General features: G+C 39.4%; 1 protein-coding gene across 1 annotated transcript in view; it reads left to right on the top strand.

Annotated features, from left to right (window-relative positions):
• RGSL1 (regulator of G protein signaling like 1) overlaps positions 1 to 18,204 on the top strand; it is a 47,700-nt gene extending 29,496 nt beyond the window's left edge. Inside the window, exons 12-19 of the mRNA XM_069459519.1 lie at positions 2,593 to 2,786; positions 4,146 to 4,263; positions 4,653 to 4,767; positions 6,621 to 6,747; positions 9,873 to 10,050; positions 13,417 to 13,555; positions 15,713 to 15,822; positions 18,115 to 18,204. Coding sequence (XP_069315620.1) covers positions 2,593 to 2,786; positions 4,146 to 4,263; positions 4,653 to 4,767; positions 6,621 to 6,747; positions 9,873 to 10,050; positions 13,417 to 13,555; positions 15,713 to 15,822; positions 18,115 to 18,157 — 1,024 coding nt within the window. The 3' untranslated portion in view covers positions 18,158 to 18,204. The remainder of the gene's footprint in view (positions 1 to 2,592; positions 2,787 to 4,145; positions 4,264 to 4,652; positions 4,768 to 6,620; positions 6,748 to 9,872; positions 10,051 to 13,416; positions 13,556 to 15,712; positions 15,823 to 18,114) is intronic.
• Positions 18,205 to 20,251: the final 2,047 nt, after the last annotated feature.

Here is a 20,251-nt window from a genome sequence, read left to right as displayed (position 1 = left end):
AGTGCAATCCCCATCAAAATACCAATGACATTCTTCACAGAAATATAATAGAAAAAAATCCTAAGCTCTGTATGGAACCACAAAAGACCCCAAATATCCAAAGCAATCTTCAACAAAAAGAATAAAGCTAGAGGTATTACACTACCAGACTTCAAAATATACTATAAGCTATAGTAACAAAAACAGCATAGTAGTGGCATAAAAATAGACACATAGACTGATGAAACAGAATTGAGAGCCCAGAAATTAATACACCTATCAATAGCCAACTGTTTTTTGTTGTTTTTTGTTTGTTTGTTTGTTTGTTTTTGACAAAGGTGCCAAGAACACTCACTGGGGAAAGGATAGTCTTTTCAGTAAATAGTGCTGGGAAAACTCATTATCCATAGGCAGAAGAATGAAACTAGAACTCTACATCTCAACTATACAAAAATCAACTCAAAATGGATCAAAGATTTAAAACTAGAACCTCACCTCTAAACCTATACAATAATCAACTCAAAATGGATCAAAGACCTAAATGTAAGACCACAAACAATAAAACTACTGGGAGAAAACACAGGGGAATGCTTCAGGATGTTGAGCTGAGAAAAGATTTTATGAATAAGACCTCAAAAGCATAGGCAGCAAAAGTAAAAAATAAACAAATGGGATTATATAAAATTAAAGAGCTTCTGCACAGCAAATGATACAATCAGAGTAAAAAGACAACCTACAGTGTAGGAAAAAATATTTACAAACTCCCCACCTGACAGGTGATTAATACCCAGAGTATACAAGGAACTGAAACATCTCAACAGCAGAAAAATAAACAATCCAATTTTTAAAAAATGGGCTAATGATCTGAACAGATATTTAGCAAAAGAAGACATATGAATGGCCAAAAAATATATGAAACAATGCTCAGTATCACTAATCATCAGGGAAATGCAAATTGGGTCCAAATAACTGAAAAAAGTTAGTGAGTAAATTATTAAGGAATTTGCATTGATTAAATGGCATTGAGGATTATTTGGGATTTGTTGGAGCAATGCATGACAGAAATAGTTGTGTGAATTTTAAAACTACAATGAATTATCGTCTCACTCTGGTTAGGATGGCTACTTTCAAAAAGACAAAAAATAACAAATGCTGACAAGGATATGGATAAAAGGGAACTCATATATACTGTTCATAGGACTTCAAACTAGTACAGCCAGTATGGAGAACAGTAGGGAGGTCTCCAAAAAACTAAAAATAGAACAACCATTTGATCCAGCAATCCCATTACTGGGAATTTTTCCAAAGGAAAGAAAATCATTAAACCAGAGAGACATCTGTGTCACCATGTTTATTGCAACACTATACACAATAGCCAAGATAAGGGAATCAACCTGTGTGTTCACCAACAGAGGAATGGATAAAGAAAATATGTAACATATATATCATGGAATACTATTTAGCCTTTTACAATATCCATCACACATTTATGATAAAAACTCTCAATAAAATTAGAATAGAAGGGAACTGTTTCATCCTGATAAAGGGCATCTATTAAAAACCTATATCTAACACAGTTAATGAAATATGTATATAATGGAAGAACAAGTTGGTCAAGTGGGTATGTGCAGAAAAGTTTAAATAATAACTACGACATAAAGATGAGGTTCAGTGGTCAGTTGGAATTTAGAAGTAAAGCTCATCGGAACTGGAGATATAGTTTTACCGTATCAATGACATTTGAAACCACTTTCTTATATCAATGAAAATTAAAAACATAGAGGAGGCATGGATTACCCATAAAAAAATCTTAAGGTAGGCCGGGCGCGGTGGCTCACGCCTGTAATCCTAGCACTCTGGGAGGCCGAGGCGGGTGGATCACTCGAGGTCAGGAGTTCGAGACCAGCCTGAGCAAGAGTGAGACCCCGTCTCTACTAAAAATAGAAAGAAATTATATGGACAACTAAAATATATATATACAAAAAATTAGCCGGGCATGGTGGCGCATGCCTGTAGTCCCAGCTACTCGGGAGGCTGAGGCAGGAGGATCACTTGAGCCCAGGAGTTTGAGGTTGCTGTGAGCTAGGCTGAAGCCACGGCACTCACTCTAGCCCGGGCAACAGAGTGAGACTCTGTCTCAAAAAAAAAAAAAAAAAAAAAAAAAAAAAAAAATCTTAAGGCAAAAGGACAGAGGATTGAGGATGAAATATTAGGGGCACTTATATTCAAGGAGCAGTGAAAGAAGAAATCAGCAAAGGAAATTTAGAAATATTAATCAATAACTGCTGATTTCTCTACCTCAAAGAAATGACTGTGAATTAGGAGTTGTTTTGAATCCATAATGTAAAAGAGAGTTCCTTTGAAAAACATTATCCCCTTTAAAATACAATATCCCCTCCTCCATTGGGGTTGTCAAATGATTGGACCAAGCTTAAGGAGGACACATAAAAATTCAAGTTCATCTCCAAAGATATACACAGATTTAACCAATTTATCTCACACATGGGTAAAGGCCCTATAGCCTGGGAGATGCCCTCCCCCCTTCCCTAATTGGAACAGAAGCCAGAGTCATTATCCCTGTCTCTCTACCAAAGACACTTTCTTGTTTTCCAGAAACTTGACAGAAGTCCTCCTAAATACACAGCACTTGGAGTATTTCAAGGAGTTCCTCAAAGAACGGAAGGCTGAAAGCCCATTGCAATTCCTGATAGCCACACACAAGATCACCATGGAAACCAATGAAAGGACTTATAAGTCTCTTATGGAAAATGTAATGAAGACTTTCTTCCACAGCAAACTCTCTCCTGGTATGCATCCCTTCTCCTGGTCCTGTTTCCTTCTCCCTTTAGTGTCTTGGGAGAATAGTCTGGGAAATAGCTTGACTCACGTGAGACCCCAGAGAGAGCAGGACAGAGCAATGGTGACATGAGGCGGTACTGAAACAAAGATTAAGAGGGATGGTGAAAGCAGAGAACAACAATAATAAATCCAAAATCTTGATAGTAATAAAAGAAGCCAAGTGCAAGATACTTTCACATACATCCTCGCATTAATTTTATTTAATTATCAAAACAGACTTTTATTTAATCTCTGTAATATATGGATAAATAGCTCCATTTTACCAATAAAGAAAGTGAAACACAGAGAAGTTAACTTGTTCAATTGGTGGAACTTGAATCCCATTCAAGCCATTTGACCATCAAATCAACTAGGCTGGAGTAAGATACAAAAGCGAGGGTTAGCTGTATGGAAAGGTGGAGTGTCCACCTCCCATGGATTATGAAGAGAGTTGTACTGGGAAGGAGACTGTAGGCTTGAAAATCTTTGTTTCATAAGTTGTGTCTTATTTTCTTGCCTAGGGCAGGAGGGTAAATATGGCCCATGTAAATGCATCTTGGCCAAAAGCAGAAGTTGCAAGTAAAGTACTAACCTTTAATTCTAGATGAAAACAAAAGGGGGTGAGCATGATTGCATCCCAGGGGTAAACAAATCTATAGCAAAGCAATGAAGCTAGAGCCTGCTGTTTTGTCGCACGTGAACAGATAGAGTTATTGCATGTTTGGTTTTGCTTGTATTAGACCAAGGTAAGGGTATAAATTTTATGAATAAAGAAAGAGGTAAAGTTAGCAAATCTTTATTGGTAGAAATGTTTATTTGTTGAGTCTCAGAATGTGTAGTTCTGTACATCATTTTGAATGAGCTATAGGAGAAAGAGGAGTACCCCATCCTAGCCTTTGTTAGTTTTCAAGTCTCGTTAATGCACACAACACTCTGAACACCCTGGAGAACCATATTGCCTGTAGGATACTTATTTGTAATCTTGGATTCCTCATCTGCTCCAGCTTCATTCTTCTGCTCTTTCCCTAAATCAAAAATTTCAAACCAACTTTAGAAATGAGTCTTTTAAAACGTTCTTTCCCCTTAAGAACTCATCTTTGAAATTTGGGTGGAACTAAACCAGGAAAGTGTTTGATCTATAAATACACTTGCACATAACATTCCAAATACACTTTGGAGATTTTCAGACAAATTGTGGAGGGCTCAGAGTCTAGCCAGAATGAGAATAGGGGGCTGTGAGACACTAGGATGAAAAAAAAATCCCATCAGCTACCTCAAAAATGGTAGATGAGGATGATGGTTTTTTCTCTCCCTCTTGCATTTTCTAGAAGAAATACTGCAGTGTGATGCCCCTATGGTCAAAGAAACGGCTCACATGCGTCATATCACCACGACCATGTTGTTAATGCTCCAGGGCTATGTCATGAGGTCGGTGGAAGAAAAGTGGTGAGTATGCTCAGTGAAGGCAAGGATTCTTTCTGGAGTTGCTCACTGGCTTCTGAAAATCAAATTAATCAAGGGCCTCATAATCTATTTCCATAGCTCATTGCCAGAGCCTCTGTGAAAAAGACAAATTTATCCTGAACCTAACTATGGACACACACACACACATTTCTGTTCATTGGCCTTAACAAGGAACAATACAGTATTGATCAGGAGGATAGGCTGACATTAACAAAGGATTGATATAGCAATAAGAGTATTTTTTTATTATTTTACCATTCCCTGATTTCCACTGAAACTTCCTCCAAAAGCTGAGGTAGGTTTACCTTCACTGTTATCTTTTACGTGCCAGGTTTTTGCCTTTTTTGATATTATCAGTCTCCCTCTGGCAGGTTTAAAGATTACCAAGAACTGTTTCCACCTCGCTCTCAGGAGTTGGAACCTCAAATACCAACTTCACCTAGGAAGCCCTCCAAGACAGCAGCAGTTCACCTACATGACTCCCAGGTCAGTGAGGAAGAAAGTGAAAACAAGGTATCAGAGACAAGAAAACCACTGTCTAGGCATTGTCTACCATACAAAAGATTTTCACTGTTAGCCTGTTTAATCACCAAAACAGCTACTCTTTGAGGGTAGATTTTTCAATCCTTATTTTGCAAAGGAGGCATCTGAGGCTCAGAGAAATTGTTACCCTGGGAATTTGAGGAAGTCCTTTCTTCTCTGCCTGTCTTTAGAAGCAATGGAGTAATAGGTTGGATACGTGGAGAGCAAAATGTCAGTGTTTTTTTACTGCTGAAAGCTAGTTTGGAGGACATGGATTGGCAGAGAAAGGAAGTGGTTTGCTGATCCTTTCTGCATCCAAATTAGACTAACACATATAGCCACTTTGCAGAACAACTCAGGCCTCCACTTGCCAGGCGAGTGAGTCTCCTGCTGTATGCAAAGGGCAGACCTGAAAGAAGCGACCCACAGACAAGCAAATCCCAAAGAGTGAATGCAAAGAGCTGAGAACAGAGCGCGTCCACTTCCTTCTTTCAAACTTACCAATTATCTAGCTCGTTCTTTCTCCCATGTGAGGAGAGAAAGAGGGATGAAAGAGGAGTTAGGAATGTGACTCAGGAAAGTCTCCTCATATGGTTTGAGAAAAAAAAAAAAAAATACATGTGTCGTTAAATAAGCACTTGCTCAGTGTGTTTTTGAGTTGGTTAGTATCAGAAAAATTTGAGCCCAGCTCTAACTGACTCCAAGGATGATACTAAGATACGTCTGAAAATAAAGCCTAAGCCCATTGATCCATACTCCAGGGATGAAAGTGTGCTGCTGTCTCCGTTCTCCTTTGTATTTTCTTCATATATGAATCAACTCCATGTCAGGGCACCATGAATTATCATACAGAATGTTAGAAAGAATACTGTGCCCAGAACCAGGACACTTGGTTTTAATTTCAGGCCTTCCGGTTGCTCTTAGATAAGAGAAAAGAAAACCAACACGTACTTAATGCCTACTTTGTGTCAAGCACTGCGTTGGGGTTTACATACATAATCACGCAGCCTCATTACAATGGGAAGGCTATGGTTTCTAAATTACACACAGAGATACTGAGACACAGGTTAAGTAAATTCACCCAAACGACACAATTAGAAGCTAGGTCCAGACTCCAAGCTTCTGATCCCAAATCAGTGCTTTTCGTACTTCCCTGCTGCTGTCTAAAGCCATGTTGACATTGAGGTCCCTCTCTATCGACTGAGACAACTGAGCTAGTTAATCAACAAGATCCTTTCTGGCTCTAAATGTCAATTTCTTGAGAGGTAAATAACCTGGAGAATGGCCACTGGGTACCTATTAAGAAACAGATGAAGAAACACAAAATGCGTTTGCATGTATGTGTATGAGTAGGTGCATGTAATTATATACATATATATAAATGCTTAGAAATGGTTTTGCTCATTTCCTTATTTCTTCAACATTTCAAAATCTGTCTGAGCCATTATTCCTTTCTTGTGAGTTGTGCTTATTTCTGTCCTCTGTTTCTTCCTGTTTTTCTCTCTCACACTTTCTCTCCCAGTCATGGCATCTCACATCCTCACTGTTGAAAGACTGTGGTAGAAGGAACGTGGGCATTGGCCCAGCCATGCCTGGTTGGAGCCAGAATCTTCCACCCACCAGCTACTTAATCTGGGGCAGGTTTACAAGCTCTCTGACCCGAGTTTTCTCACCTTTAAATTGGAACTAAAGATCGTTCCTTTAGAGAGGTGTTGCGAAGATTAAATGTAATGAATGCCAAGTTTTGGCACATGGTACACTCTCAGTGAACAGCAGCTATATTAATGAATGTGTCATGTTCCTCTTTCTTTCCCCAGAAGAGGGGCTGGCTGAAAATGGTCAGCTTTATCAAGAGCTTTTGCAAGTACCGCAGATTTATGTTGAATCCTAGTAAACGCCAGGAATTTGAAAACTATCTTCACCTGGAAATGCACAATAAAGAAAGTAAGTCATTTCCCTGTTTACTTCCATTCCCTGTTGATATTTTAGCCACCGGGTTAGCCCAGATAAGAGGCTGCAAAGCTTATTGCTTTATGTCATGCCCGTGGCAGCCTAGAATCTAGCAAAAATCCCAGGTCCTGCATACAAAGCCAAGCCCAGCAGCCTTTGCTGAGGGAGCCTTTGCAAGGGTAGAGAATGTTTAATCTAGTAAGGCACCGCAGGATCTCACATTTTACAAAACTGTCTCCTTATGTTGTCTGATTTAGTCTTTAAAAATTTTTCTGCTTATAAAATTAGTACACACTTTTAATAAAGAGTTAATAAAAATTACAGGAATATATAGTGTGGACTGAAAATTCCTCAAGAAAGAACATTGTTAATGCTTTGTAAACCTACCTTATGATTATTTTTCTATATATATCTTAATATTTATTTTTTCCCATAAAATTGGTGCCATATGCTCTATTCGTAACTTGCTTTTTTCACTTAATAATGTATCTTGGACATAATTTTATGTCAGTATACATATATCTGCCTTGTTGTTTTTGACTGCCATAAAGTGTCCATTGTATGGATTTATTCAATTGCATTCACCAACTGATAGGTATTCGGGTTGTTTCCACTTTGCAGCTATTATGCATAAAGTTTCTATGAATATTAAAGTACAAGTCTTTGTGTGGATGTATATTACCTCTCTTGAGTAAGTACCTAGGAATAGAATCGCTGGGTTATGTGGTAAGTGTGTGTTAACTTTATAAGAAATTGCCAGACTGTTTTCCAAAGTGGCTGTCCCATCTTTGCATTTTCACCGTCATTGTAAAAAAGACTCAGTTGCTCCCTGTCCTCACAAACATTTGGTATTACCAGTCTTTTTTATTTTAGCCATTCTAGAATTCATGTCACTCTACTTCATTATAGTTCAACTTTTATTTTGACTAATGACGAATGGTGTTGAGCATCTGTTCATGTGCTTGCTTGCCATCCAGATAGCATAATTTTTCGTGAAATGTCTGTCCGAATCTCCTGCCCATTTTAAAAATTGATTTGTTTGTCATCTTGTTATTGAGTTATATGAGTTCTTTACACAATCCAGTTACATTCTCTGACGGATACATGTTTTGCCAATATTTTCTCCCAGTTGGTAGCTTGCCTTTTTATTCCTTAACAGTGTCTTTTGAAGAGGAGAAGTTTTTAGTTTTGGTGAAGTTCATTTTATTAATTTTTTCTTCTAAAGTTTGTGCATCTTTTGTCCTATTTAAGAATCTTTGCCTAACCCAAGGTTAATAAGATTTGCCCCTACATTTTCTTCTAGAAGCTTTATAGTCAAAAATGAATTGGGTCTATTTATGTGCTTTATATTCTTTTTCATTGATATGTGTGTCTATCTTTACACTGATACTGTCTTGATCACTATAGCATTATAATAAAGCTTGGAAAGAGGTAGTGTAAGTACTCCAATTTTGTTGTTCTCTCAAATTAATGACATCCTGCAAATTCAGATACGTTGTATTTTCACTTATATTCCGTTCAAAATATTTTCTAATTGTCCTTTTGATATCTTCCTTGACTCATGGGTTATCTAAAAGTATGTTATTTAGTTTTCAAATAAAAACTAAACAGGCATTTACCAGATGTCTTCCTTTGATTTCTAATTTAATTCCATTGTAGTTCTGTAGAACATGCTTTCTCTGAGCTCACTCTCTTTAAATTTATTGACACATTTTATGGCTCAAAATATGGTCTGTTTTTGTAAATCTTCCATGTGCATTTGGAAAACATACATATTCTGCCATTGGTGAGTGTAGCATTCTAAAGTTAGATCATGTTGACTGATAATGTTTGAGTCTACTTTGTCTACTTGTTCTATGAAATTTTTAGAGAAGGATATTGAAATCTCTGTAATTGTGGATTTATCTATTTCTCCTTGCAGTTATATCAGTTTTTACTTTATGTATTTTGAAGCTCTGTTGTGAGGGTCATGAACATTTAGGAGTGTTATGTCCTCCTATTAATTGACCCATTTATTATTATGAAAGAACCTTCTTTATCTTTGGTAATATTCCCTTCTCTAAATTTACTTTGATATTAAAATAGTCAATATTCTGAAATAAAAATAAGATAAAATAGTCACTTCATATTTCTTTTGATTAGTTTTATTGTGCATATATTTTTCCATTCCTTCATTTATGACCTATTTGTGCCTTACATTTAAAGTGCTTTTCTCACATAGCATATAGTTGGGTCTTGCTTTAAAAAAAAAAAAAAAAAACCTGACAACTTTAGCCTTTTAATGAGGATATTTAGATCTTTTACATTTTATGTGATTATTGATACGGTTAGATTTAAGTCTATCATCTTACTACTTGTTTTCTATTTATCCCATCTGTACTTATTTTCCTTTTTCTTCTTTTGCTGCCTTTGTTTGGATTGAATATTTTTTATGATTCCATTTTATCTCCTTTGTTGTCTTCTTAGCAATTACTATTTATTTTGCTATTTTATTGGTTGCTTTATGGTTCATAGTAAACATCTTTAACTTACCACAGTCTACTTTCAAGTGCTACTATTTCACTTTGAGTATACAGGTTGAACATCCCTAATCCAACAATCCAAAATCCAAAATGCTCCAAAATCCAAAACTTTTTGAGCACTGATATGATGCCACAAATGGAAAATTCCACACCAGGCCTCATGTGATGGGTTGCAGTCAAAACACAGGTGCACAACACACAATTTATTCCCAAGCATCGTCAGAACCACACACTCCATTTTGAAGGTCACATCTGCATATTCAGTTTTCACAGTCTCTGCAGAAACCTTAGGGATTGGCATAACTACAGTGTGATTATCCTTCCATTAGACAAGCACCAGGAAAACATCCCCTTCATTGATCAGTTGATTTTTTTTTTGTATGTGTTGTCATGCCATCTGAACAGATGGCTTTTTCAGCAGTCCTCCAAATCTAAGTAAAAGGCTGAGCCCAATAGGAGGGAGTAACTACTTCAATAGGCCCAAATAATGGGCCCACAGTTTCCTGGCTTCATTTTTGTTATGCCCAGGTTGAAGGCTATAGGCTTAAGAGTGACTTGATCAAACCAGATTGTAATTCCTTCCTCTTTCTCTCTCAGATTTCTCCACTTCGCCATCTAACACATCTGGACGTCCAGCCTCAACCTCGGCTAATGTCCGGAGTGCAGAACAAGAGAATGGAGATACAGCCCTCATAAAGCGCCGTATATTTGGCCACAGGATTATCACCATTAACTTTGCAGTCAATGATATATATTTCTTTTCTGAAATGGAGAAGTAAGTTTCCCACCTCTGTTTTGTCTCGTGGCTTTTCATCCTTAGTGCTGCCCAGCAAAGACTGGCTTGTCCTGTAAGAGGCACAGTGATGTCAGCTCTGCCAAGCAGGAGTGTCCTTCTGAAAATTCTCCTGAATGCTGTCACTCTATCAATTTCCACCATTCTTTTCTTTGGGTCCTAAAAGCTCTTCAGTATTCTGGAGTTTCCAGTGTTGAAATGCATGACTTATTCCCAGGATGTGGAGCACTTTTTTCTCCGTTATTTATAAATGTGAAAGAAATCCTCTTATGTAACACTATTGGACCAATAGTTCTTCCATTAAGAATTATAATAATAAAAATTATGTGCATATAACGTTAAACAGATATTTTTAAGTTAAAACATATTCATTTATACTCATTCACTTGTCAACCTTTTGATGTAAAGCCAAAGTCAATCCACAATGGAAGGTCCATATATTTTTCTTATATAAGTTATACCCAAAGTGGTGTCTATTAATTTTTTCTTAATTGATACATAATAGATGTATATATTTTCATAGTACAAGTGATATTTTGATACATTCATATAATATGTAAATATAAAATTGGGATAATAGGATGTCCATCACCTTAAATTTTTAATTTTTCTTTGTGCTAAAAACATTCAAATTATTCTCTTCTAGCTATTTAGAAATATACAATAGATTATTGTTAACTATAGTCACCCAATTGATCTATCAAACACTGGGTCTTAGTTTCTTTTATCTAACTGTATATTTTTACCCATTTATCAAACTCTCTTAATCCCCTTCTTCCCTCTATCTTTCTTGGCCTCTGGTAACCACCAGTTTACTCTCTATCTTCATAAGATCCATTTTTTTAGCTCCCACACCTGAGTGAGAAAATGTGATATTTGTCTTTCTGTGCTTGGCTTATTTCACTTAACACAATGACCTCAAGTTCTATCCATGTTACTGCAAATGACAGTATTTCATTCTTTTTTATGGCTGAATAATATTCCATTGTGTATATATGCCACATTTTCTTTATCCATTCACCCACCGATGGGCACTTAGGTTGATTCCATTTTGTCTATTGTGAATAGTGCTGCAATAAACATGCGAGTGCAGATATTTCCTCCATATCCTGATTTCCTTTCCTTTGAATGTATATTCAGTATTGGGATTGCTGGATCATATAGTAGTTCTATTTTCAGTTTTTGAGGAACCACCATACTGTTTTCCATAGCGGCTGTACTAATTTACATTCCCACCAACAGTGTACAAGGGTTCCCCTTTCTCCACATGCTCACCAGCATTCGTTATTGCCTGTCTTTTTGATAAAAGTCATTTTAACTGGGGCAAGATGATATCTCCTTGTAGTTTTGATTTGCATTTCTCTTATGATTTGTGATCTTCAGAGAGAGAGAGAGAGAGAGAGTTGAACATTTTTACATATACATGTTGGTTATTTGTATGTCTTCACTTGAGAAATGTCTATTCAGATGTTTTGCTCATTTTTAAATTGGATTATTTGTTTTTGTGTTATTGAGCTTATTTGAGCTCCTTATATATTCTGGTTATTAATCCCTTGCCAGATGGATAGTCTGCAAATATTTTCTCCCAGCCTATGAGTTATCTACTCACTTTGTTGATTGTTTCCTTTGCTGTGCAGAAGCTTTTTAGCTTGATGTAATACCATTTGTCTATTTTTGCTTTTGTTGCCTACATTTTTTACACAGAAATTCTTTTCCCAAACCAATTTCCAGGAATATTTCCCCGATGTTTCCTTCTAATAGTTTCATAGTTTCAGGTTTTAGATTTAAGTCTTTAATCCATTTTGATTTGATTTTTGTATATGATGAGAGATAGGGGGCTAGTTTCATTCTTCTGCATATGGATATCTAGTTTTCCCAGCATCGTTTATTGAAGAGACTGTCCTTTCTCATTGTATGTTCTTGACACCTTTGTCAAAAATAAGTTGGCTGTAAACACATGGAATTATATCGGGTTCTCTGTTCTGTTCTATTGGTCTATGTGTCTGTTTTTATGCCAGTACTATGTTGATTTGGTTACTATAGCTTTATAGTATATTTCAAAGTCAGGTAGTGTGACGCCTCCAGATTTTTTTTTTTTTTTTGCTCAGGATGGCTTTGGCTATTCTGGGTCTTTTGTGGTCCATATACATTTTAGAATTGTCTTTCCTATTTCTGTGAAGAATATCATTGGTATTTTGATAGGGCTTGCATTGAATTTATAAATTACTTAGAATAGTATTGACATTTTAACAATTCTTCCAATCGATGAGCATGGAATAGCTTTTTATTTTTGTGTGTGTCCTTTTCAATTTCTTTCATCAGTATTTTCCTTACATAAATCTTTTACTTCTTTGATTAAATTAATTCCTAGGTATTTTATAGTCTTTGTAGCTATTATAAATGGGATTGCTTTCTTAGTTTTTCTTTTTCATATTGTTCATTATTGGCATACATAACACCAGTGATTTTTGTATGTTGATTTTGTGTCCTGCCACTTTACAGAATTCATTTATAAGTTCTAAGAGTTTTTTGGTGAAGTCTTTAGGATTTTCTGAATATAATACCAAGTCATCCATGAACAAGGCTAATTTGACTTATTCCTTTCCAATTTGCATTTAGACAACTGTAGGTCCTCAGGTATGGTTTCTTGGGAGACAGGCCACCTAAGCTGAATTTTGGACAGTAAGTAGGGGTTACTCAGATAATAAAATATGTAACGGGGAGGCAGAGGGGAGCAGAGAGAGAGAGCAATCAGAGTGAACAGCCTCACCTGCTGCTGCTCCAATCCCCACCACCTCACCTCTGCTTCCTCACTTGCCCTCTACAAACTATTTTTTGTATAACAACCAGAGTAGCCTATTAAAAATGTAAACCAGACTATATCACTCTCCTGCCTAAAATGTTCTAGTGGCTTCCAATTACCACTGGAGTAAAGTCCAAACCTCCTCCCATTGTCTAAAGTGTTCTACGTGAGTGGCGCCTACCTGTATCTCAGGGCTTACCTCGGGTCATCACAGAAGAAGAAAGAGCAAGATAGCCCTTAGGCCTCGAAGTCAGCAGTGGTGAAAATGCTGTAGGGCCAGAATGGGTAACGAAGGGAGGGTAGGATAAATGAGGGCATTTGTGGTGAAGAAATACACTTGAAGGCACACTTAACGTGTTATCCGACATGTGGTAGGTGCTAATATTTGCCTGTGGATAAATTATAATTGAATGAATGAAGACACAACCTGGCCCAGAACTGGCCCTGCCTTTTTTAGGCCAGAAAGAAGTCTGGGCCAGGTGCCCTATCTAGTCACTGCTTTCATTTTCTCCTTGCTGATTTCCTGCTTAACACCTCTTTTTTAGATTTAATGAGTTGGTGAGTTCAGCTCACATGCTGCAGGTCAACCGAGCATACAACGAGAATGATGTGATCCTCATGCGGTCCAAAATTAACATTATTGTAAAGCTCTACCTGCATTCTGACATCCCTCCAAAGCTGAGGGTAAGGGGGACTTCCAGTCCACTCTGTCCTTTAGCCAAAAAACATTTCCCCGACAGGGACACTGAAAGCTAATTGTCAGATGACTCCTAAGTACTGGACCAACTAGATGTCCTTTACCTAGCAACCCCATGAAAAGCTTCTGCTTTTTGGAGAGGAGGTGGTCTTGAGGGTCCTGAGGGCCAAGAGAGGTTTTCTGCCTTCCTTGGAGCCTCTGCCAGTGACAGGCTCCCACTCTGTGGGTAGGTGAATATCCCTGATTCCCAGAAGGATGCCATCCTTGTTGCCATCACAGAGGGCCATCTGGATCGGAGCATCTTCCATGGGTCTATCATGACTATCTTCCCCACCATCATGTACTTCTGGAAAAGGTAACTATCTCTTCTTATTCTATGAATGCCACATCAGGTTAAAAACACAGCCTTTCAGAGAGTTTTCTACCTTCCTCTAACCCTTTGTTTCATAGTTTCCAGTTTTGTCAGGGAACTAAGATGGTATTTTCTTATCCTACTCACTACTCTCCATCCCTCACACAGAACACTAAATACTGAATCAGAAAATGGATGGCAGAGTAAGACTGGGAACCAGAATGCCTGGTTTCCCACCTCACCTCTTCTTGTGCTTGATTGGAACAAGGATGTGAGGTTTTCTTAGGCCTAGGTTTCTTCCCTAAGGGCAAGGGCAAACCACAGCCACTTTGGAAGAAATGCTGTCAAGGTTAACACAACTGCTTGTGCTTAAGGAGCCTCATGAAGGAAGAAAGTTGAAAGTGTTTTGCTCTGTTAGGCCCAAATTCCCATAATTACCACTGAGGGGGCACAGTTGCTAGATATACCAATTTTCAAGAGGAGCTAGAAATTCAAAATTCTGTGTCATCTCCCTCAAGGTTAAAGTGCCAAATGTGGCAATTAACTCAAGACTAAAACATGGTGAGGAACCTGCAAAGGCCAAAAAACAAAAATGAAATAAGCAAAATATCTGCAGATCAAAGCAATCTGTGGTCAGTGGTTCCTAAGCAGTCTTGTCAAGGTTTGGGCTGAGAGACTGGCTTAAGTTCTCCCAGCTGGTTATTTATTCCTACCCTAGCTAGTCTACCATAGCTCCAGCTCACATCTTCCACATGGTAAATGGCAATGCCTTGGATGGTAGGGGCCAGAGGACACTGAAATTTTCTCAGAAAAGGTTAATCAGGATACTTAGATTATCATGTGATTCCAGATCTCAGGGGTTCCCCTCTCCCACAGAAAATGTTAGTTTATTAAGTTAGAGGTGTATAAAGGTTGCTTACCAATTGCCAACCTTTATTTTAAAATCCCTAAAATCATAGGTTATTTGATACAGAATTAAAATAAATACTTAAATCTAAGTTTAAGATAAGCAACTTAGCCTTTAGAACACTAATTGTTATCTAGCCCTTAATTCTAGTCCTCCTAACCAGGACTAAATAGAAATTCATTGTGAGAATTTCTCTTTAGGGGAATCAGGGAGCTCTGAGATACATACGCTTCTCCTGGCTTGAGTCAGTGTTCAGCTGTCCCTAAATGTGTTTAGAAAGATTATAGGTACTTTCAGAAAGTTTTGGATCCCTGATCCTCATGCAGTTATTTCTTTACTTGCTTTCCTACACACTTACAAAGATTTATGTTGTGCAAACCATGTTTACATATATTATCTCAGGTTACACGAGTCTGAGTTCACATGAGAAACCAGGGTCTCTTCCAGAGTAAAGCCTGTTGGGAATAGGGTGAGGAGGTGGAGGCTGTCAGTAAGGGGCAGGATGCAAAGCAAGGATCAGGACCTGAGAGGAGACCAGTTGGACCCTCTGGCTGCACCAGGTGGGGTTAGATAGGGATCTCATAGTCTGATACTTGGGCATCCCCCAGGGGTTAACTCTACCCCAGGCCTGGGGACAGCACATTCTTTACAGACTCCATTCAGTGGTACCAGAAGGACGTCCCAACATACCAACCATGCTTGTGGGAGCCTCAAAAGAAGGGCCTCCAACAGGCAGTACTCCAAGGCCAGAATGCTCTCCTCTTCTCTGTTGGACACCCCACACTCTCTGTGAGGACTGGCCCCAACCTGGTTTCCCCTGTGTTCATTTTCTAGCCCCCTCCACTGGTGGTCTCCCCCCTGTGACCAGAAGCATTCTTCTCACAGGTTTTGTTACTGGAAGGCAACCCGCTCTTACTTACAGTACAGGGGGAAGAAGTTCAAGGAGAAAATAAGTCCTCCCAAGACGACGTACAAGTACCCTCATTCTACTGCAGGTGAGCTCCACTAGGACCCACTGCCCCATTTTCTAGCAACCGAGACTTGTGAAGGAAAAGCAAGGGTCCAAAGGGCCAACTTGGAGACTCTCCAGGGGTGTTGACGGGCACAGTAGACAGCTCATGAACTTGGCCCTCAGGGAAACAGGTGCACTCTGGGTAAAGTAGATCTCGTCTGTGGCTGGCACTGCTCGTGAGAGGGCAACCCATCCGAGTGCTGCTCCCAGCTGCAGATCCCAGGACACCTCTGGGCATGCCTGTTGCAGTCCACGTGGTGGGTACCTGGAGGTGGAGACCCGCTTCACTGCTTGCTTCAACTCTCTCCATAAAACTCCATTTGAAAAGCATGTATTTTATAGTATTAAATGAAAACGTAAAAAACTGGATACAAAGTACAGTTTTAATGTGATAAATATATATATTTCTATACATATGTAATTTTTGTGAAAGCAGAGAAAAACTTAGAAATAAAGATTAAAATGTTAATAGGGTTATCTCTGTGGTATACATAGGAGGGATTTATATATATTTATTGTTTATATACCATATAATTAATATAAAAATTAAATATGTGCATGTATGTATATACACATTTATAAAAATATATATAAAAACACAGTCATGTAGCACATAATGATATTTCAGTCAATGATGAACCACATGTATGATGGTGGTCTCATAAGATTATAATATTGTATTTTTACCCTCTTTTCTATGTTTAGATATATTTAGATACACAAATACCATGGTGTTACAGTTGCTACAGTATTTAGTACGGTAACATGCTGTGCAGGTTTGTAGTCTAGGAACAATAGGCCATACCATATAACCTAGGTGTGCAGTAGGCTATACCATCTAGGTTTGTATAAGGATACTGTATGATGTTTGCACAATGACAAAATCACCTAACAATGCATTTCTCAGAACACATACCCGTCATTAAGTGATGCATGACTGTATATGTGTTTTCTTAGCACAAAGTCATTAAGGCCAGTTCCTTTCCTGATACCAGATAGAGCTGCGATTGATACTTGAGCAAGAGGGAATTTTAACAAGAGGGAGAAGCATGGACCGGGCAGTGCCTGGTGAGGGCAAGGCTGGGTGTCTTTCAGTGGGAAGTTCTGGAAACCAAAGACAACAGGTGTGAGCATCTGGGGACAAGACCAGCATCAGAAAAAAATATGGAGATAGGACAGTATTAAAAACAAATACCTATGCCACAATGGAGCTGAACATTCTCTTGATTCTCTCAAACTTGCTTGATTCTTGTGTCCATTTTCCCAGATATGTACCATTGCCCCAAAACCAGCTTTGATGAACAAGCACCCCACCCTCTTTTTGGAAGGCAAACAAGAGCCCTTAGGATCTAAATCCATCTGAACAGGGAACAAGTTGTCCCTGGGAGGGAAAAGGCTTATTTAGGATGGGAGTGAGGATGGAGAAAGAGGAGGAGAGAAGAGAAAAAGGAGAGGAAAACAAATAGGGCAAGTAACTAATTCATCATTTAGAGGAATGAGAAAATAGCCCTTAGTGGTAGCCAAAGAGTACCCAGATTTTGGCTTAGTTCCTATAGCTGAGCTCCAGGGAATTAAATCCCCCAATTTTTTCTGATGTCAGAATGAGGAAGAGAGAAGCAGGATGCCATGAATTAAGGGGTCAGGGTTCCAGGCCTGGAGAGTCAGCAACTGTGAGCTGAGGGACCTCGAGCATGTTGCTTCCCTCTCTCAGCCTCAGACCCCTAAGCCCATGTCTTAGTCTATTTTGTGCTGCTATGACAGAATACCTGAGACTGGGTAATTTATAAAGACAAGTTTATTTGGCTCATGGTTCTACCAACTGGGAAGTCCAAAAGCATGGTGACAGCATCTGGTGAGGGCCCTCGTGCTGTGTCATCCCTGGTGAAAGGTGGAAGGGCAAGAAGAGCGCAAGCAAGAGAGCAAGAGAGGGACAAACTTGCTTTCATGACAATACACTCTCACAATAACAAACCCACTCCTGTCACAATGACATTAATCAATTCATAAAAGCAGAGCCCTCATGGCCTTATCATCTCTTAATGGTCCCACCTCTTAACACCGTCTCATTGGCAATTAAATTTCAACCTGAGTTTTGTAGGGGACATTCAAACCATAGTATCTCAGATACAAACGTTTGGATTTAGGTAATGTTCTGTCACTAACATCCTATAATCTACAGCATGTTATTGTAAGAACATTCTGGCTCACTTAGAAAGATTTCATCGGGAGTTGCCACAAGGGTTTTCAATGCTTTCTTTCCTTCTTCTTTCTGCAGGAGACCAGGCCATCTTAAGGTTCACCTTGGTCAGAGGTGTTGAGTGGTTGTTGCCTCAACAGCGGGAAGGAGGGACAACTCCAATCCCAAATTGTGAGTTGGAGTTGGATCCCCATTGATAGCAAAAGGCTGCTACTCTATTAGAAGGTGACTCTAAGACCAGCTTGACTAATCTCCTTATCGATCGTGAGGAGATTGAGACCCCCAAAATGTGAAATGACTTGCTGAAGATCACACAGCTTGTGAGTAGCAGAATGGGGGTAAAAAGTGGGTCTCCTGACCTTTTTCCAGAGCTCTGTGTGTAGCTTTCATCTGAATAATTATATCTTCTTGATGCTTTTATAGCCCCTAGAAGGCAGATGCCTTAAGCTTCTTCATATCTCTGCTGACTCCTCTGTCCATTTCCAGGCATGATGTGTGATTTTTATTAAGAGACCACCATAATGTCCCAGTTGTTACTTCCTCCCTTCCATGGAGACCACTTGCTGGCTTGAACAGTACCATCCCATACCTCCTGCTTCCTGGAGGCTCCTGCCACTGATCTCATCCCTGGAACAAATCCTGTGGTTCTAGACTCCCATAGTGAGGCCATATTATATTCTTTTTCTTTGCTATTTTCAGCCTCAAGAAGTCAACCCCACTCCCTAGCACTAACCCTGCCTTTGTCTCCACATGGTCTCTCCCAACAAACCTTTCCTTTTGACCCCAATTGTCAGTTTCTATTTGGGGAAGACGTTGGGAATATTGTTTTTCTGCTTATCATAGGCATGAAACACCACCTTGACTGACCTGTCCCTTTATATATATTTCCTTGGTACCTAATAGAGGAGGCCACTATGGAACACTGCCCATGATCCATTAAAGTCTGTGATTCTAGTGTTCATCTGGCCTAATTTCCTTATTTTACTTCCTTTGGTCTATGTGGTTAGCACCATGACCTTTGCATCCAGGTGCTATGTCTCCTGGGACAAAAAAATAACTGCAGCATACAAACCAGGTCTCTCAAACATCCCTGGGGCATCACTGCTTTACCTCTCCTTTCCCAACCCCTTCCTTTGAGGTGAGCCTGGAAGTCCTCCTGGGATGGTCTTCCCCAGGCTGAAGGTCCTCCAGTGACTCTCTGTATCATGAGTTCTGATGCAGTTTTTCTCTGTATTTGTCTTTAGCTTCATCAAGCAACCTTACCCAGCCGAGAGTTGTGCTATCTAACGTGCAGCTGTATCCTGTCCAGGGGTAGGCATGAGCCAGAAATCCTCATCTTCAGTTCAGAGCTGCTATGTCCAAGTGCATCATGGGAGACGGGATAAACTTCCCAGGACCTAGCTACACATCCTGACTCTCCTCGGCATGTAGAACCAAGAAATTGAGGTTTCTGCCTCTAGAGGGGCCTGTAGTTGGGGCAGTTAGGGAGGGGTTTCTCTCTGAAGGTCCCTGCTCACCTCCAACTAGGACAGGCACCTTTAGGAAGTTGGAGTCCCTGCCCCACCTTCCAGCAGAACACTATTACTGGTGGAAGAGTGTCTCAGACTATTTTTTATTACCAGCTTTCCAAATACTCTAGCCCTTCAGAGTAACGTGTGCAAGGTGAGAAAGAAAAGGGAGCTTCTGTTCTGCTTGGCAGGATATTGGCAATAAGAACAGAAAGAATGTAAAATCTGATTCAGCCAAACTCGCTTCTGCACAAACATCAGAGTAAGACTGATGCTAAGTTAGGGCTCTGGGAGAATCCCCAGGAGTCATGGAAAGTGCAGCTGAGGAGTGTCAAAGCGTTGTGTGAAGGCCAAGATTACAGACAGCAGCCTCTGTGAATGGCAGGCTGGTTTCCTCATCAGCCGTCTCACCTTCTCAGATCTGCTTTCAGACCTGTCCTCCCAACAGAGATCTGGGGCCTCCCAGGTATCATTTGCCAGTGCTGGTGCCTGGAAGACGAACCAGGTTCTTTGAAGCTCTTTACACTGGAAAGGCAATGCATGGCTTCAGAGGCTACAAGCTCTTGGGGAAGAAAGTGAGACTAAGAATTGTGAGAAGCCTTATCCTGAAGGCAAAAGGTTTCAGTCTGGGCTGTTGTCACCCCTAAAGGAAATGACAGCAACAAACCAGCAGAGAGTACAGCTTGAGAGACCTCATCGCCATTGTG

The sequence above is a fragment of the Eulemur rufifrons genome, chromosome 27 (assembly GCF_041146395.1).
Source record: "Eulemur rufifrons isolate Redbay chromosome 27, OSU_ERuf_1, whole genome shotgun sequence".
NCBI lineage: Eukaryota > Metazoa > Chordata > Mammalia > Primates > Lemuridae > Eulemur > Eulemur rufifrons.
The sequence above is the reverse complement of the archived record's forward strand: the minus strand, read 5'-3'. Positions and strand labels throughout refer to the sequence as shown.